The sequence below is a fragment of the Lampetra planeri genome, chromosome 77 (genome assembly GCF_965212315.1).
Source record: "Lampetra planeri chromosome 77, kcLamPlan1.2.h2, whole genome shotgun sequence".
NCBI lineage: Eukaryota > Metazoa > Chordata > Hyperoartia > Petromyzontiformes > Petromyzontidae > Lampetra > Lampetra planeri.
The window spans coordinates 3457930-3485766 of NC_136182.1; the positions used below are offsets into that span (position 1 = coordinate 3457930).

A 27837-nucleotide genomic window follows, 5' to 3' on the forward strand; every position below is an offset into this window, starting at 1 on the left:
TCGGAGAGATTTTCCCGCGCTCCGCTGTAGTTGTGTAAAATGTCGGCTCGGTTGTCAGGCGCAAAATGGAGAGCTCCGGCGCTCGCTGATGACGTGGGCTGCGCTGAGCGGAGGTGTCCGGCCACGTGGCGTCCGTCTTTCCCGCCAATCGGTGGCGGCCCCCCAAAAACGGCGGCAACTTCCAGACTTTTGGCGCGAAGCGCCTTTTGGCGGGATTCCTCCAACGTCGCTTCCTCCACCAACCCCGCAGCCGTTTTTCCGCTCGCCGGAACGGAGATCTCGGCCAAGACAGCGGCGGCGGCGAGTAGCAACTCCGCCAACCGGGAGTGCGCGTCTTGGAGGCTGGTGTCGGAGGCAAGCGGAGCGTCGGCCATCACCGCGAAGTGCTGCATCGGCGGCAACTCCTCGTCCTCTCCTCCCGAGGTTGGTGTCCCCGGTACGCCGTCGTCGTCCCGACCTCGCTCGTGGGTACGGGTAGTCTTCCTCGTGTCCATACTTCTTGAAGACAGGTTTACTTCTGACGCCAGTTGTAATGTAGTAACTCGGCGGGAGACGACTTCACGGGTAACACACTCTTTATTTTATCAAACTTGTTCACAGGTGACTAACACCTACTTTGTATCTCGGGTGACAAACACCCACTTAGTATCTCGGGTGACAAACACCCACTTCGTATCTCGGGTGACAAACACCCACTTAGCTACTTGGCGACTAACGCCCACTGAGCTACTCGGATGACCAACATCCACTTAGTATCTCGGGTGACAAACACCCACTTAGCTACTCGGCGACTAACGCCACTGAGCTACTCGGATGACCAACATCCACTTAGCTACTCGGCGACTAACGCCACTGAGCTACTCGGGACACTCCCTGCCCGGGGTATCCGTCTCGACTGTGGGTCCCCAGCCCGACCCACGGGGGCGTCGGACCCCGGGTCCCACAGCCTCGCCTCCGAGCCACACAGGGCCCCGGTCCCCACAAGGACGGCGGGACTAGGGGTCTCGGGGCACTAGGTCTTCAGCTCCGTCTTCGGGTCTTCAACTGGGTAACTCTCCCCGAGTGCTCTCGCGCGTCCCCCTTTATACCCCACCTGCGGACGTCGCTGCGAGCACCCACTTATTCGACCAATCGCTGGGCGCTGGCTACGATCCTGTTTTCCCACATCTCATCGTGCCTCACCACCCACGCCGCGCCGCCCCGTCCTCTGTCACTCCCGGCGCGCGCGTCCACACCACGCCCACAACGCGTGCCCAACCCCGCACCCCGCGCCGTCCTTGTGATCCATCACTGTCACAGTCGGCGCACGTCAATACCACCACTACATATGCATGACGAGGAGGCACAAGTCCCACCGTGGGTCTCAACGGGGAGTCGGTGAAGCCCAGACCCAAACCCCCCTCCCCCCGCTCATGTGAACTCCGAGTTGCATGACATACAGACGAGTTTGAGTCGACGTTACCAATATTAGATTTTTTATTACGTCTTTTAAACCAACAATGATAATTATACAACTATGAATAAGATTAATCTTAACTGTTAACAGGTGGCCTTGGTACTTGCCCTTTTTGGCTTCATCTGTTATATCACCAGGCCACCTCAGCTCTCAAATGCTGGTTCAGCTATGCCCTTCCATGTCCTGGAAACCGTGGCGAGGTCATCCTCTGAGGACTGCCCGGATGAAAACCAGGATGGCAGGGCCCAGCGTAGGGCTAACTACACTAATGAGCTAGTCCCATGTGTATGGCGTGTGTAGTGTATAGTGTGTATAGTCAGTTCTGCTATAACGTGTGTTTTGATCACGCTAATAATGTATTAAGGAACACATTCTTTTTATAACGCGATTGAGTGAACAGAACTACGACGTGCGAGTAGAAATAAGCAGTTGTATGGCTGCCTCGGCATAACATGACGATGCAAGGCGCTTCTAGATGCTACCCATGCACCTCAGTCTTTGTTCAGCCTACATACGCATCTCGCGTGTCATCGCAGACTGTGTTTTACTCTATACAGTATTGCTGTATTTGTCTCGCTTTATCATGCAACTTTGTTGATTTTTTTATTACGATGCAATATTAATGAATTAATTAACCAAGTTTCTTTCAAATATTCTGTGTTTATCATGTTGTTAGTAACTTTATTTGCTAATATAAACATTTTAAACATTATAAAGTACGTTTTTTGGGTGAAAAAGGTGTAACTTTTGATGCTATGGAAACAAATTAAGCCTTTAACATGTCTTTCCTATGCTTGCTTAATAACTAAATTACAGTCAACCCTTCTGCATCACGGCATTCCCCATCGCGGTTTCAATATATCGCGGGGTCGGCATAAGAAATTAAATGGGAATTTTTAGGGAGTTTTTGGGAGTTTTGCGAAAGCCACAGATGACATGCGAAGCTCAGCAGACGACACAAAAAGTTTAGTAACTCATAAATGCATAAAATATATGTACAGTACTGTATAACATTAATCTATTGTATCTTTTAATACCATAAATATACACAATAATTTTTTTTACGTTACATTTTGTAAAAAGTTAAAGTTTTCTAAAAGAACGCAAAAGCCATCAGACGACACGCAAAGGCTGAACATGTAGAGATAACTTAAAAAGTTTAGTAACTGGAGGTGCTCGCTTCGCTCGCCAAGGGGACCAAACATTTTATGCGGGTTTTCCAGATCGCGGGGGGCCTGCACCCCTAATCCCCGCGATGTGTAAGGGTCGACTGTACTTGCTTTATTACCAAATTACTTAATGACCGTATTCATGGAACCAATTACCGTCGTTAAGAGCGGTTTTATTGTATTTATGTGGGGTTAAAAAACTCAGTAGATAGGATCCGGAAGTTGCTCATGTATTCGTTTAGAAGAGCGTGTGTGTATATGGTGTGTGGAATGTGTACACGCCCAGGATGAGCATTACGGTCGCATGCGGTGCATTTCTTAAAGCCACGGAAGAATGAGCATACGGCCCTGTACGCACGAACCAGATGTGACTGCTTCTTCTCTTTCTGCAGGGGCTCACGCCACTGTCTCGTCTCCTCCTTGGCGGATGCCTCTGAGTGGATTGATGTGTCCACAAGAGGCACACACGGACTCGGCACTTCCTCATCCCTCGGCATTTCCTCATCCCTCGGCATTTCCTCATCCCTCGGCACTTCCTCATCCCTCGGCATTTCCTCCTCATCCCTCAGCCAGCTGTGCGCCAGTGCCTCTGCTGGTGTCATCCGCAGAGCTGGATCCCATCTGTTGAGACACAGAAATATGTGGCACACGTGGTAAGGGTGATAATAATGTAAGGATTTATGTGCATTTCTTTCTCTCACTGTATCCATTAACTTAAGTGTGTATGTTAAACTTCTTTTGCACCGTACATAGCCAATTGCAGGTGCGGGTGAAGGACAACAAACTACATTCAATACTGAGTTATAAAAAGATGTAATTTTCAATCTAGAGTTAAAAGTTAATTTCCCAGTGATATTGTGACTCATTTGTGGTAAGCACTTTGTGTGTAATGAGTGCGACCTTAAAATGTATTCGTTCAGCAAATGTAATCTAATGCAGCTCCGTGAACACTGGACGGACATGGTTGAATCTTGCAAAAAAGTTGTACATGCTGCAGCTTCCTAATGCTTTTTCCAGACGTCCCGTAGACTAGTGAGTTGCAATAATCGAATACACCACGATGTTGGCTATGTCATGACTCAATAGTGGCTGATTGTGTCATAGAGCGCTGATTTTAAAAAATTGCAGGACCTGACTATATATATAAAAAAAAAGAGAAGCAGAAATCCTCCACTATTGGTGATGACTGTCAGATGAACCTTCTGTTCTCCCCACTGTGCCACCTTGATGTATTTGTCCCCCTGGTGCTCCACTCATTGTGAACATCGCTCCACCACCCTCAATTGTTATGGAGGGCCAATGCTTCCAACTGCCCAGTAGCCTGGCATTGCCCAGTGGCATCCTTCACGAGCCCCCTCCACATAGATGATATACATATATCGATATATGTTCCTTTTAAGGGCTTTTCTGTAAGGGTATGTGAGTCTATGGGTCTCTATAAGTGTAGAGACCATATGAGTGTATGAGTCTGGGTCTTTATATGTGTAAGGACCATGTCAGTACACGTGAGTCTATTGGTCTATTTGTAAATGTATGGCTGATGTAAGTGTATGCAAGTTTGTGGGTCTCTATGTAAGTGTGTGGACATTAAGGGCCTTCATGATGGTGGCCAACCTCAGGTAAAGCTACGTGGCCAGAAGTCAGAGCCATTCCCTGTTTACCTTGGGGTGCGCGAAAGGGATGTCCTCTGCATCCCACATTATTTAACATCTTTTCGTCCATGTAGTTTGTAGAGCCTTTGATGGCTGTACCAGAGAAATTTCCATCTGGTACAGAGATAATGGGAGACTGGGTGGGGTCGAGTAATGGCTCGCTATTGGTCAACCATGTAATGTATGCTGATCTGGTGATTGCTGCTCACTCAAAGGAGGAGTTGGAAGCACTACTGCTGAACCTGGAGATTGCCACTCAGAGGTGGGGCCTCACCATCAGCCCCACCAACACTAAGCACCTGCATGGGTATTTTGTACCATCAAACACTCCACCCCCTCAGCTCCCCGTTGGTCATGGAGCAGTTGTGGAGAGAGTGGAGAGTTTCCCATACCTGGCCAGTGTGCTTATGACCAGCTCCGGTTCGACAGCAGAGGTCTTACTGAATCAGCAGTTGGGCGTCGTTTTTTTATCGGCTGAGCAATGCTGTGTGGAAGCTATCTGGTTTGTCACTCCACACGAAGCTTCAGATCTTCTCGGGCACAGTCATGCCCTCTCTTCGCTATGCTTGTGAAACGTGGACCCCTCTAAAGGAATATCTGTGCCTGTTATAAACGTTTAGGCTGGCCTTCCTTCGATCCATCCTAGGTTTATCCAGGCTGGATTGTGTGAGGAGCTCACAAATTCTTGAAAGATTTGGACACATTCCCATCAGTGAGCTCTTCCGACAGGTAAGGCTGCATTGGCTGGGTCATGTAGCCCGCATGCCCAGCCACCGCATACCCAAGCAGCTTCTGTTTGGTTGCATCGAGGGGGATAAATTGGCACGACACGGGCTGGAGAAGAGATGGACTGATGCGGTACGGGAGGATGTGGAGCTGAGTTGACTTGCCGAAGACTGCTACCTGCAGTGTCAAGATCGGCCTCTGGAGGAGGCTCATGAAGGACGCTACTGGGCAGGTGGAGACAGCCGCCCTCGGAGGGCAGAGGAGTGATGCTCACAACACTTAGTGGAGCGCCAGGCGGCTAAAATTCAGTAAGTTGGCACAGTAGGAGGTACAGTGGTGCATGTGTCAGTCATTTCAATCAGCCAAACCATGGCACCCGCTGGGTATGTCCCATGACCTACAGTCAGCGAGCCTTCGGCACTCCACGTCTCAAAGTGCACCTAGCCTGGCACAAGCGCCATGGTCACATCACCATCACTTAGGGGCAAATGGCGGTATTGGTATGGACCATGTGAGTGTATAAGAGTCTATAGGTCTCTCTATACACGTGTAGTGTAATAATGCGGGCTGCTGACAAGAAAGCGGTACTGGCAGCAGGGGGCAGTGCACACGTCAGCAGCGGGAGATCTAAAAAGAAGCCCAGGAAGAAATCGATCTGGAAGCCTGAGAACCCACTAGTAGGTTCGAGAAAGAGGGCGTAGCGAGGCGGGGCGAGGCCACGCCAGGGGAATAAAAGGGGGCCCGGGACGGGAGCTCGGGGTTGTTGCTGGAAGTGGATCCCCATGCTCTGTCGCCATTCGTCACCTTCGTCGCCGCAGTCTCCGACCACCTTTGACGCCGCTAACTAGACAGCCTGCAGACTGCTCCAGCTAGGTAGTGCCGTCAAGGACATGGATGTGTGACTAGCGCGTAGACACGCGGGGCACATGTGGTTTCCTGACGTGTGGAATAAGGAAGGTCCCTTAATAACCCTGTCTCCGACTGAGTCACTACACGTGTATGGACCATGTAAGTGTATGTGAGTCTGTGGGTCTCTATGCAAGTGCATGTTTTACATGCAAGTCTATTGACAAGGTTGTCTAATGGGATATATGGCTTGGAAGATAAAGAATAATCAGAATAGAGAGTGGAGCTAGTGATCAAAGAGGAGCATTCGCCAGTGATGCTAAACTATTAAACTCTTTTCTTTTTACCAGGTGACTGACTGGGAAAAACCACTCTGTGGGGGGGGGGGGTTCTTACTCCAGGCAGCGGCTAATGAAGTCGTGGAACTCCGAGTCCTGGCTCCCGAGTGCCAGGTAGAGGGAGTGACTGCCTGGGACCCTGCTTTGTCCGGACATCAAAGGCATCCCCGAACCATCTGCAGGGATGATGCAGACCAGGTAAAACATCATTACAAACCACAGCACCCTTGTACACCCACAGCGCAGAAACACAATCTTATAGTGCTATGACATAGACCAGTGGGAGTACTTTGACCGCTTGTTGCAGAAGTTCATGGTTCAAATTCTGCAAGCCGCCATGGTCATTACTTCAGTAATTACTTCAGTAATAACCATACGATGCTTTGCGCTGTTTGGTTTAAAGTGGAACGTTACAGACCTTGTGAAGTCATAAGATTATCATGCTGGTGTTACGCCCGCTACTGAAAAATGACTGCAGACGGTGTCTGTGAAACACAGCAGGCACCATCCTTTGTGATAGCTTTGCGTTCTAAGAATGATAGTGCAAATACCAAGTGCATTCAATAAGTATTAACTATGATAGATCCTAGAGGTAAAAAAGAAAAGCTCTTTTAACTTTGATTTAACCTCTTTCAAGCAAAACATAGTTTTTTACCAGGTAAAGCCCACTGAACTATTGCCTCTTTTTAAGAGGTGACCAGGCAAAAGGGAGAAGATAAGTTCCCGCAATGTACAGCAACCAGGGTGGGGATCTACGCTACGATCTTCTGCATTGCAGGTGAGGGAGGTAACGTTTCCTCGCCTCTGCAGCATCCCAAAAACGTCTGATCTCATTGTTAAACGTGGTTTTGAACATTACCCTTCACATTACAGGTGATTCAACAAAAATAATTATGATTATAATCACAACTGGCGTCTCTTTAATCGCTTGCACTCGTGGTACTTTAATTTGCTTGCCTTTGTCGGGTGGTTGGAGAACCTTAATGACACAAATTTTGGCAGATCACCATGAGGCCTAACCCTTCCCCAAAAATGCATTACGAATCATATTGACTGCCAAAACACATGTGGAAGTAGTTGAATATACAAAGTAATGCCCCACTAAACTCTTAACGGACCCAGCTCCCCCTCAAACTTAACGCGATTCCCCCGCACGCCCCTTCACTCACCAAAGTACTTGTTTCTCTCAGGCGTGTCATCAATCAAATTCTGAGGAGGCATCCCGAGGATCTACACACAATTCACACAGAGACAATGATCACCCATACAGTATTGACACACTTGTGTGGAAAGTTCTGTTTGTGAGCACCTACTGATGATGGCACAGCACCCAAGGCCACACCACAGCAACTATTTTACAAATCACTCCAGGTATTGATTTAATGCTGAGTCGATATTTGAGAGGCCAAGGACTGGTCCAACATTCAACACCACACGGTCAGGGTGCTAACCACTCGGCTACCGCTCCCGATGGTTCTCGCATGCAGGCACGGGGCAGTGTTATTGGCATGGCCCAGCAAAACCGCGAACGCCGCACGTTGCAGAAGTTCACGGATCAATCCCAGTGACTGCCCTGGTCTTTACTGCGGTATTAAACCACAAAATAATATGCACCATCTGCCTCATTCACAGCGGAGGTAATGGGTCCCGTGGCGTCATTTGAAATTGCTTATATGGTTGTGAGAATTTTCTTCATTACAAGCAGTTGAGATGAAACAACAATAATTGGCGCGATAAATGCTCGTTCATCTGACAATTCAAATTATTTGCAGGTGGTGTAGGGTTACATTTGGCCAATCCGTGGCCTCATGCAATAATCTATCACGAGTCATAACACCAGCTCTAAAAATCTATGCGTTCCGCTCACAGTTACCTTGACAGGTCTACGCCTGAGTAATTGGTTCTGTCATGCGGTTGTATGCAACTCAGTAGCTTGTGTGTGAACAACCATGCAACCAGTCGCGAGCAGTCGTACGCCTCTTTCTCACAGAAGAGACGACTCAAGTGGTCTGCTCAGGGAATTGTAAGGAAGTATTTCCTGTCGCATGTTCAATTGGTCATACCAATTCTGAATATTATTTTAATACCCTTGATGCGGAAATACTCGATGAGAAGTGAAAAACATGGTTAGAAGCAATGACTGAGTTGCGCGATTTCAAGAGCAAATTGGTCATGACATTTATCACTCAATAACGGAATTGTCAGTGTTACTGCTGTGTGGGCAATACCTCCATATAACACGGGAGCTGGTCGTGTTTGTTGATGGCCTGAAAGAGGATGTGCCCGGTAGCCAACTCGGCCACTGTACACCCCAGCCCCCACATGTCAACCGGGAAAGATGACATGTGGCCCAGGTATGCCTCTGGGGCAAGGTACGCGGGGGAACCAAAAATCTGTGAACCTGTGAATTACAAAATACAAACATAACCAATATAGCCTTTAACAGCAACACACAGGCACGAAAAAACATGTATACAAACACATGTACTCACCCATAGGTCTAGACACATGCACACACAGGTGAAGAGACGCAAACACATGTGCACACACACAAAACGTCCCCATATAGCCTTTAACAAATTTATCTGGCATTTGCTTTTAGCGAGCACCTAATGAAGGCCTGAACAACACACACGAAGATGGGTGGCCAGCACCACGCCCAGCCACCTTTGTCTTCTAAACTGGTGGTGCCTAGACACCGCACATGGTACTCATTTATGGCTGAGTCGATCTAGGGGAGGCCCAGGACTGGTTCAGATATTCATGAACGCAAATTTTACTACAGTCACCAGGATTGTAGTGCTGTCGACTAACCCCAACACTACGGTTCCTCACTGCATAAACAAAGAAAAGTTCCCCCGTGTAGCCTTAGACATTGTTGGGGCAGGTGCAATTAGTGACCACCTATGAAGTCCAAAACGACACTTGAGGGGGGTGGGTGCCCTGCACCATGCCTTTGTCTCCTGAGTGGCATTGTTTACACACCACACCAGGTACTCATTTGAGACTGAGTCTACCTAGGGGAGGCTCACAACCAGTTCAGAAAATCGCCACTCTCACCTAGGTCACCAGTTTCGTAATGCAGTGTGCTAACCACTACACTACCGCTCCATGAACTGCATACACACACATTCTCATACTCAGCCACACACTCACGACTCACGTTGGCGTCCCACCAAAAAGCTGTTTTCAAAACTCATCATCCGGATGGTCCCTGCCCCAGGCTCTTTAAACAACATGTTCCTCTAGACGATAGGCAGCAGAAGATATTCACATTCAGAGGTCATGATAAATAATGTCAACTTGTAATACGCCAATGCCATGCAGTATTCACTCTATCTGGAAGAGAGAGAACCACTCCGAGGCACGAGGAGGGGCCACAGATGATGTTTCACACCATTGGTGTGATCCACCAACCTGCGGCTCTACAGTGCTGGATTACAGGCATGCACAACTATTCAGCCTGCAGCAGATTGGTCATGTAGCAAAATACCACAATAAATATTAAAAGGGGAATCTGAGATGACACGCTTTTGCCAAGGTTATTCATCGCAACTCAAGAGAATGTTTTCTGACAGATGCCACTGGGGTGCCCTTTCAAATGTATTTAGATGAGATTATTCCAATCTCTAATCTCATATAGAGCACTCTGGGGTGCCCGGCGTAAAGGAGGGCGCTCTTATCATACCTGTATGACGATTGTTACAAGAGGGCCGAACGGAGCTTGTAGCTGTGAGTGTTAGTTAGGCAGAAGCATGCACATGCATGAAGTTGGTAACGCATTCTCATGCGCATGAGCAGCATGGAAACAGGTGGGCAGCTGTCAGGTTAAAGCACAGTTGCTTAATTTCAAAGCGTCCTTTTACTTGCACTGGTTTGTGTCTCCATGATTTGGGCAATGCTTTGTTTCGACATGTCTGCTTTTCTCTAGTGCGAGTCCCTAATAGCAACAAAACTTTAAACTCAAGTTTCACCCATATATAACCCTCTCTACGACAGTTATCATGACCCGCAGCTACTGACAGTTGGACAGAGCAGATGCATTAACGCTTTGATCAATGGGTATAGGTTCTACGAAGACGAGCCCCGAACGGGAACTCAAATTAATGCTGCAGTTGTGCGGAACCTGGTGTCCACTCACCGGCTGGATATCCCCATGCACGATTCCCTTTGCATGGAGATGAATGAGGAATTTGAGGATGAACTTGGTGAAGAGTTTCACCATTGTCATCTCAATGTGCTGGGGTGCCGTGCAATCAATGGCACTTAACAGACGTCTTCTGTTAAGGATACAACAACACAAAGTCAGTGCCATCCTTTAAAGGGCTGAGTAAGCAATAAAAATTATCAACAATTATTATACTCGTTTATCCATGGAAGCCTCACTAAATGTAAACACTTTTTTCCTGAGGGTCCTGCCAAGTTTCTCCTGTCGGGGTGACATTGTTCCGATGTGTAATCCCAACTGAGTTATTTTTAAGGTATTTTCTCAGCACTGGCAAATTTGGCCGATGCCAATTAAATTATGTGCGAGTGTTTCGCTATTGGAGGAATGCGGAGAATGGGGATAAATTCCATGCAGAACAAGTGGAGAACAAACTCCACACAGACACTTATCCGAGTCAGCAATCGAACCCAAGTTCTTGGAATGATGCACGAGTGTTACCACTGCCGTCACACTGACGGTTGTCGGTGTGGCTATCGAAAAATTAGCAAGGCTGGAGAAGAAAATGGAGTGGAGCAGCCAGCTTTACATGTCTCTGCTCAGACAGCAGGGTACGTACTTCGGTATGAGCTGCATGACGAGGCAGTTGTGACCCCTGAAGGTGAAAAAGTCGAGAATTCTGACAACGTTGACATCATCATTGGCCCAGCCCTGAAGTTGGAGCAAGATGTGGTACTCCATCCACTGGCTGTGGTCTTCCTCGGCACTAAACAGCGGAAATCCACAGCTTCATATTAATTACAATAATTGACCCTTGTAACAGTTTGTCGCTCGCTCTCAAAGACAGTTGTCCTTCACCGCATCTGCGATTAACAGTGGGCTACGTACGGCGCGAAAGAAGTTAAACATAAATCCAGAGAAAACCCACACATATGAGCACCATAACACTACCCACGTAAATATGGAATTGATTTACTGTTCTGCCTTCTCCATGCAAGCCATTGTGAAGTCTTACCTGAATGACTGTCTCCACATCTTCACAGCCACTCGGGTGTTGGTCTTGTGGTCACAGCATTTGAAGATCTGGCTGTAAGGTCCGACGACCACCTTTTTCAGCACCTCATATCGGAAATGGAGATGCTCATGCTCGACCTGCGGTGCAATCACATCAACTAAGTATACTGATCCAATCACTGCTCATTCAGTCACTGAGTATGGATGCAATATATGTGTGGCATGTGTAAGAGTTAGTGTGAATGTGTAGGGTATGTTGTCCGCCTGTTCTGCAGATTATTATGGTGTTTGTCAGTGTGCAGACTTTGTGTGTTCTCCACGTGTTACTTGACCTGAGGAGAGTCGTACCGAGACATAATGGTTGTAGACATCATCATAGCCATGGTTTTGAGTGCCAAAGCCTTTGTTATGGCCTCCGAAATACCAGACGTTATTCACGTTGAGGACCTCGCTTCTCTCGGTGGGGGTCAGGAAATCCCCAAAGAGCTTCAAGATTTCTGCAAACATAAGAACAATGATGATTAATATTGTCCTATTATAATATTGCTTTGTCAAATAAAACATTTTCGTTTCTTTAATTTGTTCACTAAGCAATGTGGTCGTGTTTTTTTTTGATTGCATTTTTAACCAGTTCCATATTCCTGTAACATGTGAAGAACAGACTGATAACGAATTTGGTATCACCACCTACAGTGAGGGAAAAAAAGTATTTGATCCCCTGCTGATTATGTACGTTTGCCCACTGACAAAGAAATGATCAGTCTATAATTTTAATGGTAGGTTTATTTGAACAGTGAAAGACAGAATGACAACAAAATCCAGAAAAACGCATGTCAAAAATGTTATAAATTGATTTGCATTTTAATGAGGGAAATAAGTATATGACCCCTCTGCAAAACATGACTTAGTACTTGGTGGCAAACCCCTTGTTGGCAATCACAGAGGTCAGACGTTTCTTGTAGTTGGCCACCAGGTTTGCACACATCTCAGGAGGGATTTTGTCCCACTCCTCTTTGCAGATCTTCTCCAAGTCATTAAGGTTTCGAGGCTTACGTTTGGCAACTCGAACCTTCAGCTCCCTCCACAAATTTTCTATGGGATTAAGGTCTGGAGACTGGCTAGGCCACTCCAGGATCTTAATGTGCTTCTTCTTGAGCCACTCCTTTGTTGCCTTGGCCGTGTTTTGGGTCATTGTCATGCTGGAATACCCATCCACGACCTATTTTCAATTCCCTGGCTGAGGGAAGGAGGTTCTCACCCAATATTTGACGGTACATGGCCCCGTCCATCATCCCTTTGATGCGGTGAAGTTGTCCTGTCACCTTAGCAGAAAAACACCCCCAAAGCATAATGTTTCCACCTCCATATTTGACGGTGGAGATGTTATTGGGGTCATAGGCAGCATTCCTCCTCCTCCAAACACGGCGAGTTGAGTTGATGCCTAAGAGCTCCATTTTGGTCTCATCTGACCACAACACTTTCACCCAGTTGTCCTCTGAATCATTCAGATGTTCATCGGCAAACTTCAGACGGGCATGTGTATGTGCTTTCTTGAGCAGGGGGACCTTGCGAGCGCTGCAGGATTTCATTCCTTCACTGCGTAGTGTGTTACCAACTGTTTTCTTGGTGACTATGGTCCCAGCTGCCTTGAGATCATTGACAAGATCCTCCCGTGTAGTTCTGGGCTGATTCCTCACCGTTCTCATGATCATTGCAACTCCACGAGGTGAGATCTTGCATGGAGCCCCAGGCCGAGGGAGATTGACAGTTCTTTTGTGTTTCTTCGATTTGCGAATAATCGCACCAACTGTTGTCACCTTCTCACCAAGCTGCTTGGCGATGGTCTTGTAGCCCATTCCAGCCTTGTGAAGGTCTACAATCTTGTCCCTGACATCCTTGGAGAGCTCTTTGGTCTTGGCCATGGTGGAGAGTTTGGAATCTGATTGATTGATTGCTTCTGTGAACAGGTGTCTTTTATACAGGTAACAAGCTGAGAGATTAGGAGCACTCCCTTTAAGAGTGTGCTCCTAATCTCAGCTCGTAACCTGTGTAATGCGGGCGTAAGCGACCTTCCGGATGTGACGTCACGAGGAGGCGGAGCCAGGTGACGTGGGTGAAAGGTTGGGGTCCTTAAGCGGGTAAACCGGAAAGAGAAGGCAGTCGGGTTGTGAATGGAAAAGGGTGAGGCCACGAGGGCGAACGAGAGGAGGGAGGCACCGCCGGCCAGCGGGGGCCAACCCCAGAGTACAGCCAGGAAGGCTGTGTGTTAGAGGCAGCGGTGTGGCTGCAGAGTCGCAGGAGCGACGAAGAGAGAGAGACAGCACGAGTCTGTCAGAGCGCTGCGGAGTAAGCAAGAGCGAGAAGAGCAGCGATTACAGCCAAGGGGGCTGAGAGTGAGTAACAGCAGCGGAACTGCTGTGGGGGCTACAGGAGCGACAGAGGCCAACAGAGGGGCTGCTGGTGGAGAAGAGAGAGACATCGGAGTCAGCACGGTGGGGACTGAGCAAAGAGGAGACAGCCGTGTGGGTAATACAGTACGGACCAAATAAAGGACACTGAGCCAGAGATCGTGGTCAAGTCTTTTATTACACTGGTGTCAGAAGTGAAACGGCATGTCTAAGCAAGTAAGGAAGAAAATTCCTCCGGCGCCAGCATCGGCTTCTTCGTCCGACGACGACGAATTCCCTCCGACCACGGATTCTGCTGGGGTGGTGGAGGAGAGCCCTGCTGAGGCGAGCACGGGGACGGGCGTGGAAGATGTCGGCGCGATGGCGGGTCCGTCAACAACATCGGACGCTGATCAAAGATGGCAACAGGTGGCAGAACAACTGGAGACACTCAAGGACGTCCTGGCGCATCTATGTCACCTCGTTACGCCAAGGACGACGGCGGAAGGAGGTGCTCCACGAGCCGCCACGTTGCCTGCCCTGCCGCCGCCATTGGCCACGCGGCAAGAAGACGCCATCTTGCGCGCTCCGCGGCGCCAAACCGCCATCTTGGCCACGCCGCGGGCCGACGCCATTTTGAATTTGCCTCCAGAACAACCATCATTGGAAGACGGCGTAAAGAGGAGTCGGAGTCGCCACCTTACTACAGTTAAGGAATTCTCTATCGGGGGCGATTGGAGCGCTTTCGCCTGCCGATTTTTGGCGGCGGTTCGTTCAGCAAGATGGACCGATGCGGAGGCTTTGGAAGTGTTGCCGACTCTACTGGACGACGAATCTGTTCGATTTTTCCGTTCCATAACGGCCGATAAGAAGAAGACTTTATGTGGAGTTTTTGAGGAAATGGCTGACGCCTATGAGCCACCTGACGACGCGAATCGGCGATTCGCTCAACGACAACGAGCACCCGAAGAATCGCCCGTGGCGTTCAGGGGTGCGGTGTTGGAGCTGGCCATGGCAGCATATCCTGACACGCCACAGGATCTGCTCGAGCCTCTCATATTGGGAAAAATGCTGGAGCTGTCTCGGGATCTGGGGATCCCCATGCCTGTGTGTGGGCATGAGAAGCTCACGTCCCGGGCGGCAGCAAAGTGTCTGGATGCGCAGTTTAATCTCCGTCGCTGGAAGCAAGTGGCGGCATGGACGGGTGGGCCCGTCAAGGAAGGAGGCGCGATGGGGTGGGACCCCACAAGGGCGATCTATGTGCCGGATGAGCGGGGTCCTCGGGAGCTGACGGCCGCCTCCTCTCCATGGTCGGGACGCGGAAGGCCGGGGCCGCGCGCTACGCCATCGGAACGGGGCCGTCGGGATGCAAGACCTGCGCTTCGGCGCAACGATGCCGATTGCTTCCGCTGCGGCCGTAGGGGCCATTACGCCAAGGATTGCTGGGCCCGCTTCCCGGGTCCGCCGCAGCAGGAGCCCACAACACCGGACAAGCCGACCAAGGAACCTCCGAAACAGGCATGTCGGCACGCACCAGACACCCGGCAAGGCTTTACACCTCACCCACCACCTTGGTTGCGCGATCCTATTGTTGTTGTTAAAGAAAGGCCATCGACGGGGCCTTGTCGTTCAGTTACGCAGTGGCGCAAATTGGCACGGAGAGTTGTCGCGGCCGCTACGGGTTCGTCCACTGTACCGGGGTCTATACAAGGTGTGGACGTGCGCATTTTGGTCGACTCGGGAGCGTCTGCGACTATTATATCGGATGTCATTTTCCATCTGTTGGGCATTCCGCCGGGGGCTGTGCGTCCGGTTTATGGGTCGTGCGTCGCTGCGAACGGGGGTAGTATGGGTATCGTGGGCCAGGTGGATGCTAAGATATCTATAGGGGATGTGTCGGCTTCGGGCGTTGTGTTAATATCGAGATCTTTGGCGGTTCCTTGCTTACTAGGCACGGATTTTTTGGCTAAGATGCCCATTTTGATTAAAATCAATGAGAATTGTATTGAATTGCCGGGGGGCCGTCGAATCTCGTTTCTGCCGTCGCCCTGGGGGCGACCTGCTTCGGCCGTACAGGTGCAGGCGCTGTCCGTCGCATCTGTGGACATCCCACCTGGTTCACAGATGCTTATACCCTTGCGGTATCGGAAGCCCCTGCCCAATCGGCTAGGAGCAGTAGGGGTCTTGTTGTCGCCATCCGCCACGATAACAACAGGGTTGGCGTTAGTTGGGGCACAGACCATCGTCCGGCCGGATCAATTACCGTTTTTACAGGTGCTTAATGCGGGGGTGGAAAACATCCGTGTTCCGGCCGGTACGGTTGTGGCACATGCCACTACGGCGTTTGCGACGCACGATTGTCCGCATCGCCGGGGAGTGGTCGCTGGTGTTTCCGAGCCAAGGGGTTCGGATAATCGTTGGATCGCTACCTTATGTGACGAAAATTCTTCCCTGTCCGTGGGGCAACGTGATGCGCTGCGTAAATTGTTGCTGACGTATTCGGATGTGTTCAGCTCCGACGATTTGGATTTGGGACGCACATCGTTGCTTTCCCATCACATTGAGACGGGCGACGCTGCCCCTATTCGGTTAAATTCGCATCGGATGAGTCCAGCGGAGCGAGAACACGTTCGGGGGGCGGTGGAAGACATGTTGGCTGCGGACATTATATCGCCATCTAACAGCCCATGGGGCGCTCCTGTGGTCTTGGTTAAGAAAAAGGATGGCAACTTGCGATTTTGTGTTGATTTCCGGAAATTGAATAAGATATCGGTGGCAGATGCGTACCCCCTGCCGCGTATGGACGACTCCCTTGACGCATTGTCGGGGGCTAAGTTCTTTTCCACACTGGACCTCTCTTCGGGATTTTGGCAGCTTCCCCTTGACGAGTCCTCACGGGAGAAAACCGCATTCCGTACGCCGCAGGGGTTATTTCAATTCAACTGCCTCCCGATGGGATTGAATGCGGCCCCTGCTACGTTTCAAAGGTTGATGGAGCTCGTTTTGACGGGGTTGCAGTGGGAGACGTGTCTTATATATTTGGACGATATTATTGTGTTCAGCCGCACATTTGAGGAACATTTAACGCGGCTGGAGACAGTGTTCACGAGGATGCGCTCTGCCAATCTGAAATTCAAACCAAAGAAATGCCACCTACTGCAACGGTCCGTCCGTTATTTGGGGCACATTGTGAGTGCAGAGGGGGTGTCCACGGATCCGGAAAAGACGGCGTGCGTCCGGGATTGGCCGACTCCGGCCTCCGTGGAGGATGTTCGGCGGTTTTTGGGATTTGCCTCGTATTACCGAAGATTTGTGCCGGGGTTTGCGACGATTGCGAGGCCCTTGCATCTCCTTACGGGTAAAGGACGGAAATTTGTTTGGGGAGAGCCGGAAGAGGCGGCCTTTCGGAGTCTGCGTGATCTATTGGCTACGGCCCCGACATTGGATTATCCCGATTTTGATCGCCCTTTCATTCTTGATACGGACGCGAGTGACACAGGTATTGGGGCGGTATTATCACAGTCTAAAGGGGGCGTAGAGCGCGTCGTGGCGTATGGTAGCCGAGTCTTGTCGCCTGCGGAAACACGCTACTGTGTCACTCGTAGAGAACTTTTGGCGGTTGTTTTTTTCCTACGCCAATTTCGACCGTACCTTTACGGTCGTTCTTTTATTGTGCGTACGGATCATGCGGCCTTGCAATATGCACTTAAAATGGACCAGCCATCGGGACAGTGGGCACGTTGGTTGGACACGCTGCAGGAATTTTCCTTCCAAATTCAACATCGGAAGGGAGTGCGCCATGCGAACGCTGACGCACTTTCCAGATTACCAGGGCGCGCCCCTTGTAAATGTGCGTCGGGGACGCATTAGGTGTTCGCCGATTCTGAACCCCCCTCAGCCGTTTACGTTGGCCGTCGGGAAGTCGGATACTCCGATGGAACCGGGACCGACTGACGGGGTTTTGAATCTGCCGCGGTCTGTCTGGATTCGGGAACAGATGATGGACGAGTCGTTGTTGTCCATGCGGAAGCGGTCTATGAGGGACAATGGGAGTCCGAGTTCGGCTGTGGGGCCGCGAACCGCTCTCCGAGATGGTCTGCTTATGTGGCGAGAAAGGTTCCAGGAAAGCTGGCGTGTGGTGGTACCAACGTCCTTGCGATTTGAGTTGATTAGAACTCTCCATTGTGACACACTATTGCATTTAGGGGTGCAGAAGACTTTGTTGACGTTACAACGTCATTATTTTTGGCACGGCATGGCGACAGATGTCGTAGGGCACGTGCGCGCGTGCCCTGAATGCGCCCGGCGTAAGCCGCCTAAACATCCTTACGTGCCGCCTCTCCAGTCGATTCAGGTGTCTCGAGTCAATGAATTGGTGGCACTGGACATATTGGGACCCTTCCCACCATCGGCGAGGGGAAATAAATATTTGCTGGTAGGGGTTGAGTATCTCTCCCGTTGGCCGATGGCCTGGCCGTTGCCCAATCAGTCGGCCGCGGCCATCACCGACGCCTTTTTGTTTGGGTACATTATGGACAAGGGGGCGCCTGAGAGACTCCTCACGGACCAGGGCCGAAATTTTTCTTCTAAATTATTGGCTGAAGTGTGCGCGGGCCTTGGGACTAAGAAAATACGGACATCTCCATACCATCCGCAGACGGATGGTATGGTTGAGCGGCTGAACAGGACATTGTCTGCCATGCTTTGCCATACTGTGAGTGAACAGCAATCAGATTGGGATCTGCACATCCCCGGAGTGCTTTCGGCGTACAGGATGACGCCCCATGCGGCTACAGGGTATTCGCCGTTTTACCTTATGTATGGTCGGGAAAACGTGCCTCCGGTGGATGTGCAATTGGGTACTGGGGTGAAGGGACCTCGTAAACCACTCCCTGAATACATTCAGGACACGGTTCGCCGGGTTACGGAGGCGCGGGAAAACGCTCGCGTGGCTACGGCCAAAGCCCAGGCCCGGAACGAGCGGTATGCTCGGCGGTCTGAGGGGGAGTGCCCCTGGAAGGTGGGAGACCTGGCCTGGCTCCATTGCCCGCAGGTGCGGCCGGGGACCTCTCCTAAATTGCACAAACCTTGGCATGGTCCTGTGCGCCTCATTGAGGTTCCCAATCTACAGTCGGCGCGCGTTCAGATTGGGTCTCGCCGTTGGTTTGTTCATACGTCGCGGTTGAAACCATATGTTGCTCCCCTACGTGATGCGTCATCTCCCAATGTTGCCTTGCCGGGGTCTGTTGCTGCTGACTCTGACTCTTCCCCGCCTGCGTCCATTGATCTTGCTAGAGCGCCTGTCGTACCTGTTCCAGACAGGCCGACCGTGACACCGCGGGGGAGGAGTGGGCCTGTTCGGAGGGCGCCTGCCAGGGCTGCGGGACCTTCGAGCCCTGCGACCCTTCCGACCCCGCTGCAGGCGCATTCGCGGAACACGACCAAGACTGATTCGTCAGGGACACGAGACGTCGGTGGACTTCCAATCGCAGCAGGGGAATTACCCCGTCATTCCTCGTGTTCCATCGCGTCCCCGTTCTACAAGTGGGCCGCCGACCGTCCGGGACGGGCCGGCGACCCGCACTCATTCCAAATCGCTTACGTTTCGTTGATTGTATGTTGTTATTGTTCTTGTTCTTGCCGTCGTATTTATCGCATGCTTTCGTACGTTCGTCGATGTTACTTGTGTTGTTGTTCTTGTTGTTATATTGCATGCTTAGTGTCCTTTAAGGGGGAAGGTCGGTTCACCGCATTACGCTTTGGTATTGTTCAGCCGAGGTCGGCTGGGTTTTTTTCTATGGGGGAGGGTGGTGTAATGCGGGCGTGAGCGACCTTCCGGATGTGACGTCACGAGGAGGCGGAGCCAGGTGACGTGGGTGAAAGGTTGGGGTCCTTAAGCGGGTAAACCGGAAAGAGAAGGCAGTCGGGTTGTGAATGGAAAAGGGTGAGGCCACGAGGGCGAACGAGAGGAGGGAGGCACCGCCGGCCAGCGGGGGCCAACCCCAGAGTACAGCCAGGAAGGCTGTGTGTTAGAGGCAGCGGTGTGGCTGCAGAGAGTCGCAGGAGCGACGAAGAGAGAGAGACAGCACGAGTCTGTCAGAGCGCTGCGGAGTAATCAAGAGCGAGAAGAGCAGCGATTACAGCCAAGGGGGCTGAGAGTGAGTAACAGCAGCGGAACTGCTGTGGGGGCTACAGGAGCGACAGAGGCCAACAGAGGGGCTGCTGGTGGAGAAGAGAGAGACATCGGAGTCAGCACGGTGGGGACTGAGCAAAGAGGAGACAGCCGTGTGGGTAATACAGTACGGACCAAATAAAGGACACTGAGCCAGAGATCGTGGTCAAGTCTTTTATTACACCTGTATAAAAGACACCTGGGAGCCAGAAATCGTTCTTATCGAGAGAGGGTCAAATAATGCAAATCAATTTGTAACATTTTTGACATGCGTTTTTCTGGATTTTGTTGTTGTTATTCTCTCTCTCACTATTCAAATAAACCTACCATTAAAATTATAGACTGATCATTTCTTTGTCAGTGGGCAAACGTACAAAATCAGCAGGTGATCAAATACTATTTCCCTCACTGTATGAAACCGCGCTTTTGTCATGAAGACTTGTTTAACATCCATACGATCGTAGGACACCCAAGAAACATAGCCTAGCCACTTATTGGGCTCTTCCTGCTGAAATGATAATAAAATATACGATGCTTGTTTACCAAAGAAAGCTCCACTGAGTCCCTGGACTGCATATAATCACTAACACTAATTTTTTTTTGCATTGGGATGTTTGAATAATTTTCTTTAGCTGTGGGAGGAAAATGGCGAACCCGGAGGAATCCCATGCAGAGCAGGGGGAAATCATCCCGACTCCAAAGAGAAATGCACGAGGAGTGTTCCTGCTGTGCCACCCTGCCTCGCGACATTTTTATTCCATAGCCATTCACATGCTTGTTTTTGTTTTCAACTGTGACCACCATGACTTCTCTGATCATATCTATCACCTCGTGGGGTTTTACTACTGGCGATGGCAATGCTGTCCGATGTGGGCAACGCACTCCATTGCATGCTGCTCCTGGAGCCCACCTTCTCTTCAGCCTTGGCCATCTACACACAGACAAAGATGCAGGTCACCCGGTATAACCTTCAGCAATCTTTTGGGGAAAGTGCAGCAAGTGAGCAATGGGGCAACATCGCTGAGGGCCCTGGGTTCCATAGTGAGGAAGACCAGGCTCTGGCAATATGGGGCGAAGTTGCTACGTGGTCCAGCCATTGGGAACTCCCAGTGGCATTTGTCCCTGTGCATTAGTCTACCAGTGGGCTGTTAGTCTACCAGTGGACTATTAGTCTACCAGTGGACTGTTAGTCTACCAGTTGACTATTAGTCTACCAGTTGACTAGTCCTCCAATAATGTAGACTAAGATGTTATCTCCCTCGCCTGGATGCAGGAAGTTGTGGGTACGATGCCAACCCTGTGTGACTGATTGCATGAAAGTATAAAGTGATTATGAGAGAGTGAGTGAGCGTGAGTGTGAGAGTTTGTAAGTATTAGAGTGAGTGTAAGACTGCATGAGTTTTAGAGTTAGTGAGATAGTGAGAGTGAGTGTGAGAGTGCATGAGTTTGAGAGTGAGATAGTGTGAAGATGAGTGTCAGAGTTAGTGAGTGAGCATGAGTGATTGAGAGTAAATGTGAGTGAATTTGAGAGTTAGTGAGTGTGAGATTCAGTGTGTGAGGGAGTGTGAAAGTGAGAATGAGTGTGAAAGTTAGTGTGAGATTGATGTTGTAAGAGTGCATGGGAGAGTGAGAGAGTTAGTGTTAGAGTGAATGTGTGTGAACGTGAATGAGAGAGTTACAGTAAGTGTGATGGTAAGTAAGTGCGAGTGAGACAGAGTGAGTGAGAGAGTGAGTGAGCATGAAAGAATGTGAGAATGAGTGAGTGGGGGAGTTAATGAGAGTGAGTGGGAGCATGATAAAGTGAGTGAGAGAGTGAGTGTGAGTTAGTGAGTGTGAATGTGAATGCATGTAAGAGTTATTGATCGGGAGAGTAAGAGTGTGTGTGAGAGTGCATGTGAGTGAGCGAGTGAGACAATGAGTATGAGTAAGATAGTGAATGTGAGCGTGAGAGTAAATACTCGTGAGTTATTGAGCAGGAGTGTAAGAGAGTCAGTGTGATAGTGAGTTAGTGTGAGAGTGAGTGAGCGTGAGAGAGTGCATGTGACAGAGAATGAGTGAGTGAATGAGAGAGTATGTGAGAGTGATTACAGTGAGGGTGAGACAGAGTTTGAGAGTGAAACAGCGAGTCTGACAGTGTGGGAGTGAGTGAGCGTGAGTCTCACTGTGCTCCCTCCTCCTCGTCTCCACTCCCCGTAAAGAATGAGACCTCCTTTACCAGTGGCAAAATATAGTAATAGGTTTTTACCCTTTCAAATGGTACAAAAACTGGCACCTTTATACAAGGCATCATGTTTGCAATAACCACAACACAAGCAGTCAAAATGCAAACAAAAAGAAACAACTCTGATGATAATGATATGCACTGTCCTTGAAGTTGATTGGTCCACACCCGAGACAGCTTTTCTTAGAGCCTAGTCTCCATTGGTGTTGGACCAGATGACGCCAAAAGGCGTACAACTCAAAGACAGTGCACTATCAGAGTATTGAGAGCTCGGGGTAAGCATTTACACTATGAGACCTCTTTACCAGTGGCAAAATATAGTAATAGGTTTTTACCCTTTCAACTGTCTCGGGTGTGGACCAATCAACTTCAAGGACAGTGCATATCATTATCATCAGAGTTGTTTCTTTTTGCTTGCATTTTGACTGCTTGTGTTGTGGTTATTGCAAACATGATGACTTGTATAAAGGTTTCAGTTTTTGTACCAGTTGAAAGGGTAAAAACCTATTATTACAAGAGCTCGGCTCTTTTTAAATCCTTTATATTAAGTTCACTTGCTTGCTTGTGCGCTTACGACCGTGCAAATCTTTCGGTCGTTTTTTAACCCACTTCCCGTGATCCAATCGAGCTGACATTTTGCACAGACTCGTTGTGCGTGACAATTTATTTTTGTGAAAAATTTTTTCCAAAATTTTCCACTTTTTAGGAAAAAAAATATTTCACTAACACAATCATATATTTTCCCTAAACACAGAAAATTATTCAAGAAAACAACAAAAATGTACAATATAAACAATCATACAAAAACTGAAAACCTTATAATCCTTATATACGACTTTCCTTATATTTCATTTAAAATACCAATGTAATAAAAATGAAACTCTTACTCAAGAAAAACAGAAATGAATAATAAAATAAAACCGATGCCACGCATATAAAGGATTTATAGTGAAAAACTTTGTTTTTACGGGTTAATTTTTTGCTGCTACTGCTGCCAATTTCTCTGCACGTCACTCACCTCCACGGCTATGGCCACGCCCTTATCTCTGTTACGTCAGACACTCAAACTCCTCCCACTCAACGAGTGACCACGTGACCGCTCAACGGTTCGTGCTGTGCGTGTCAGACTTGAGCAAAAAAGTTTGTGAATGTCAGTGTCAGAGTCAGTATGAGAGTATGAGTGAGAGTGAGTATGAGTTAGAGTGATTGAGTGTGAGAGTTGGTGAGTGTTTTAGTGAAAGAGTGAGTGTGAGTGAAAGAGACAGTGAATGTGAGAGTGCCTTTAAGAGTGTGTGAGTGAGTTAGTGAGAAGGTGAGTGTGATATGGAGTCTCACCGTGCCTCCTGCTCTTTTCCAATCCCCGTAAATAATCGCAACAAGAGCTCGGCTCTTTGTGCTGCTACTGCAGTTACCTCCTCTGCACCTTCTCACTACACGCGTGCAGTGACGTCACACCTCCACGGCTATGGCCACGCCCCTATCTCTGTTGCGTCAGACCCTCAGACCCCTCCCGCTCAACGAGTGGCCACGTGACCCCCCAACGATTTGTGGTGTGACTGGTGAGACTTGAGTGAAAAAGTTCGTGAATTTGAGTAAGCGTCAGAGTAAATGGGAGAGTGAGTATGAGTGAGAGTGAGTGTAAGAGTTAGTGAGTGTTTTAGTGAAAGAGTGACATTGAGTGAGAGTGAGTATTCTAGTGAAAGAGTGAGGAGAGAGTGAGAATGAGTGAAAGTGAGTGCATGAGAGAGTGAGTGAGTGTGAGAGTTAGTGAGTGTTTTAGTGAAAAAAAGTGATGAGATCACTGCATGTCGCATTCAAGTGGTGAGTTCACTGCATGTCGCATTCAAGTGATGAGTTCACTGCATGTCGCATTCAAGTGATGAGATCACTGCATGTCACATTCAAGTGGTGAGCTCCTCCTCCTGCATGCAGCGTGGCACAGCAGTCAACCCAAATGGCACCTGTTAGGTCTGTCCCATGACGTCCTGAATGAGTGGGTAGGCGAATGGGTCATTGGTGGGAGAGTGATTTGGTGGGTGCTAGAGTGAGTTGGTGGTTGGGTGGTAGAGTTACTTGGTGGGTGGATGGGTGAATGAATGAGTGGGTAGGTGGATGGGTGATTGAATGGTTGGATGAGTGGGTGGGTTCCTGCGAGGAGGAGGTGGGAGGTGGAGGAGGTTGAGATGGAACTGGTGGTGGAGGAGGTGGACTCCTGACAAGGCCATTTTACCCCACCCTACCTGGCTATTATAACCCCACCCTACCTGGCCATTATAACCCCACCCTACCAGCCTATTTTAGACTCCAGTGACACGACAAATATGAACCCAGACCCTACACATCACTGACAATTATCACGATTAGTAATACCCCTAGACAACAAAGCCGCACCTAATTAGCATCATTGCATACATTGACATAATTACCTAATTTTGTAAAATTACACCTTTTACATTTTTCATTTGATTTTTATTATTTTTCAAGACAATATATACAACAATCCCGACCCTGATGCCTGTTGTATATTTGGAGTTTACATGTTTCTCTCACTCTCCCCTTTGTCGTGTGAATTTATGTCTGGCTCTTCTATTTGTCCCTCCACATTTATAGTTGCTGATATAAATTTACACGTATAAAGCCACTTAATTTGGCAATAATATGTGGCCAGGTCACGTCTGAAAAATAGATATATATCTTATGGGCCTTACCTGGTAAAATAAACAAATAAGCAGGTGGCTAGGTGAGTGATTGAATGAGAGTGTGGCTGAGTGAGTGATTGAGTCAGTGGTTGAGGGAGTGAGTGGCTGAGTTAGTGAGTAGTTGAATGAGTGAGTGGTTGAGTGAGTGGGTAGCAGAGTGACTAAGCAGCTGAGTGAGTGGTTGAGTGAGTGAGTGGCTGAGTGGGTGGCTGAGTGAGTGACTAAATGGCTGAGTGAGTGGTTGAGTGAGTGAGTGGTTGAATGAGTGGCTGAGTGAGTGGCTGAGTGAGTGGCTGAGTGAGTGGCTGAGTGGGTGGCTGAGTGGGTGGCTGAGTGGGTGGCTGAGTGAGTGACTGGCTGAGTGAGTGAATGGCTGAGTGAGTGGCTGAGTGAGTGGTTGAGTGAGTGAGTGGCTGAGTGGGTGGCTGAGTGAGTGACTGGCTGAGTGAGTAAGTGGCTGAGTGAGCGAATATCTGAGTTAGTGGATGAGTGGCTGCGTGAGTGAGTGGTTGAGTGAGTGAGAGGTTGAGTGAGCGGCTAAATGAGTCAGTGGCTGAGTGACTGAGTGGTTGAGTGAGTGGCTGATTGAGTCAGTTGGCTGAGTGATTGAGTGGCTGAGTGAGTGGCTGAGTGGGTGAGACACGGGGAGAGAGAAGGAGACACGGGGAGAGAGGGGAGGGAGACACGGGGAGAGAGGGGAGGGAGACACGGGGAGAGAGGGGAGGGAGACACGGGGAGAGAGGGGAGGGAGACACAGGGAGAGAGAGAAGGGAGACACAGGGAGAGAGAGAGAGAGGGGGAGACACGGGGAGGAGGTGAAAGGCAGGAGGAGTCTGTGGAGGAGGAGAGTGCGTGGAGGTGAGAGAGGAGAGATAGGAGGAGTGCGTGGAGGAGGCGAGGGCTCCTATAATGATGACTTCAAGGCATGCTGGGTGACAAGTTCATGTGACCCACATAGCACAGGGGCGACAGTGCCGGCTGGAGCCATCGCTGTTGGAACCGCATGGGCAGGGGACACAGAACGTGGCCTCCAACCCACCACCTGCACCAGCATCACCACCACAACCAACAACCACAACTATAACCACAAATTCAATCACAAATGTAACCACAGCCACAACCACAACCACAAATAAAACCACAACCATAACCACAACTATAACCACAACTGTAACAAAAACCAACAACTACAATTATAACCACACCCACAACTATAACCACAATTATAACCATATTTACAACCACAACTCTCAGCACTAAAACTATGGACAGCAACTATAACCACAACCATAATATAACCACAACTATAACCACATCTCCGGTTAGCACAGTTGGCTAGGGGAAGCTCTGGACTGGTTCAGATGATCGTCACTGGTGTTGGCCGTGAGCGGGAATCGAACTTCCTCGGGTCCGTGGCGTGGCGTGCGAACCGCTACTCTACATATACAACAACCATGAAAGCCAACATAACCATCTTCACCACAACTATAACCCCAAAAAACATAACATAACCATCACAACTTTGACCACAATCACAAATATAATCACAAACCCAAGTATAACAACAAGAACATAACCACCACAGCTATAACTACAACCATCACAACCTCAACTATAACCACAACAACCATAACATAACCACCGCAACCTCCACGTACACAACCATAGCAACAAAAAATATAACCCCCACAACCGCAATTATAATCACAACCAAAAGCACAATAACAACCAACATAACCACCTACACCACAACTAAAACCTCCACTACAACCACCGATACAACCACAACTATAACCGCAGCCACCACAACCAAAACCACCACAACCACCACAACCATAACAAGCAACATAACCACAACAACCACCTTGATGTTGATACTCAAACACCACCTACACAACCACTGTATCAAGGCTCTATGTCCCCGTGTGTTCATCTGTCTCCACGTGTCCCTGTGGGTGGGTGAATAGATGGGTTAGTGGGTGAGTTGGTGAATGGGCAAGCGAGTGGGTGGATGTGCGGGCGATGGAATCGAACATACACCTCTGGAGTGCAAACACAGCGAGCTAACCACCCGCAACGTGGGGGTAAAGTGTGGGTACGCCCACCTTGCTCTAACACGTGTAGATCAGCGTGGAAGAGTAGACCAAATACCCTAATTAGCGGCGTCTAGGGGAGGCCTCCTCCGCCAGCAGGCGATTCGCCTCCTTCACAATAAACCCTTCCTTACATTTTTATTTAAAGCTTTCGTGACTGCAGGGATTCATCTTCTTGGTTCTTTCGGTAAAGTCACGTAGAAGGGAAGTAATAAAATAATAAAAATAAAACATAATAAAATAATTCTCACGACGTTTCGGCCATAACGCAAGCAGCCGTCCTCAGGTGAAAACCAGGTCTGTCGGGGCGACAGCGTCTGACCTGGTTTTCACCTGAGGACGGATGCTTGCGTTGTGGCCGAAACGTCGTGAGAATTATTTTATTATGTTTTATTTGTATTATTTTATTACTTCCCTTCTACGTGACTTTACCGAAAGAACCAAGAAGAAAACCCCTTCCTTGCAAAGATAAAACAAAGTCTCTTTGACTCATCCCATCAGCCTCTCATCAGCAGCAATGGCTCAACTCGAGCGCCACTCTGGGCCGGTTTCCACCTTCAGTGCCTCAGCAGCAGCAGCAGAGCCGGGCTCTGCTTGAACCGATGCCGCGAGCCCAGCAGCTGTGTAGAAGCCCACGGCTGTGGGCCGCCTTTGTCTCTCCCCCGCCACTGCTGAGGTGTCCACGCCCTGCGAGGTTCTCACCTTCAGGCTGAGTCGACCTCGAGGAGGCCCAGACAGCGAACCGTTTCAGAAGTTGGCGCCACTCGCCCCGGCGGAAGCGGAAGTAGCAGCGGGGGAGGGGGTATGGGGGGGGGTATGGGAGAGGGGGGGGGTATGGGGGGGGAGGGGGTATGGGGAAAGAGGGGGTATGAGGGGGGAGGGGCATCAGGGGGGGGGGA

At 49.4% G+C, this 27837-nt stretch overlaps 1 protein-coding gene across 2 annotated transcripts; it reads right to left on the reverse strand.

The window, feature by feature from the left end:
- Nucleotides 1-1458: 1458 nt before the first annotated feature.
- Nucleotides 1459-27717, reverse strand: LOC144738045 (dual specificity tyrosine-phosphorylation-regulated kinase 4-like). Of its 2 annotated transcripts, none has more exons than XM_078620944.1 (11): nucleotides 27641-27717; nucleotides 20808-20856; nucleotides 11715-11863; nucleotides 11368-11504; nucleotides 10972-11118; nucleotides 10329-10467; nucleotides 9351-9432; nucleotides 8416-8588; nucleotides 7357-7417; nucleotides 6246-6363; nucleotides 1459-3246 (listed from the first exon to the last, which is right to left on the reverse strand). In XM_078620944.1, the coding sequence occupies exons 2-11, from the start codon at nucleotides 20854-20856 to the stop codon at nucleotides 2808-2810; spliced, it is 1494 nt and encodes a 497-aa protein (XP_078477070.1). In that variant the 5' UTR covers nucleotides 27641-27717; the 3' UTR covers nucleotides 1459-2807. The 2 variants fall into 2 exon arrangements, with proteins under 2 accessions (XP_078477070.1, XP_078477069.1); XM_078620943.1 differs by having other exon boundaries at nucleotides 20754-20856; nucleotides 27641-27714.
- Between the last annotated feature and the right edge of the window lie 120 nt (nucleotides 27718-27837).

Coding starts and splice junctions, on each gene's coding strand:
- LOC144738045 (XM_078620943.1), bottom strand. CDS start 20,856: ATGGCCAAGGCTGAAGAGAAGGTGGGCTCCAGGAGCAGCATGCAATGG. Junction 9,433..10,328: donor TGCATGGGGATATCCAGCCG/GTGAGTGGACAC, acceptor CCTATCGTCTAG/AGGAACATGTTGTTTAAAGA. Junction 8,589..9,350: donor CTTTTTGGTGGGACGCCAAC/GTGAGTCGTGAG, acceptor TGTAATTCACAG/GTTCACAGATTTTTGGTTCC.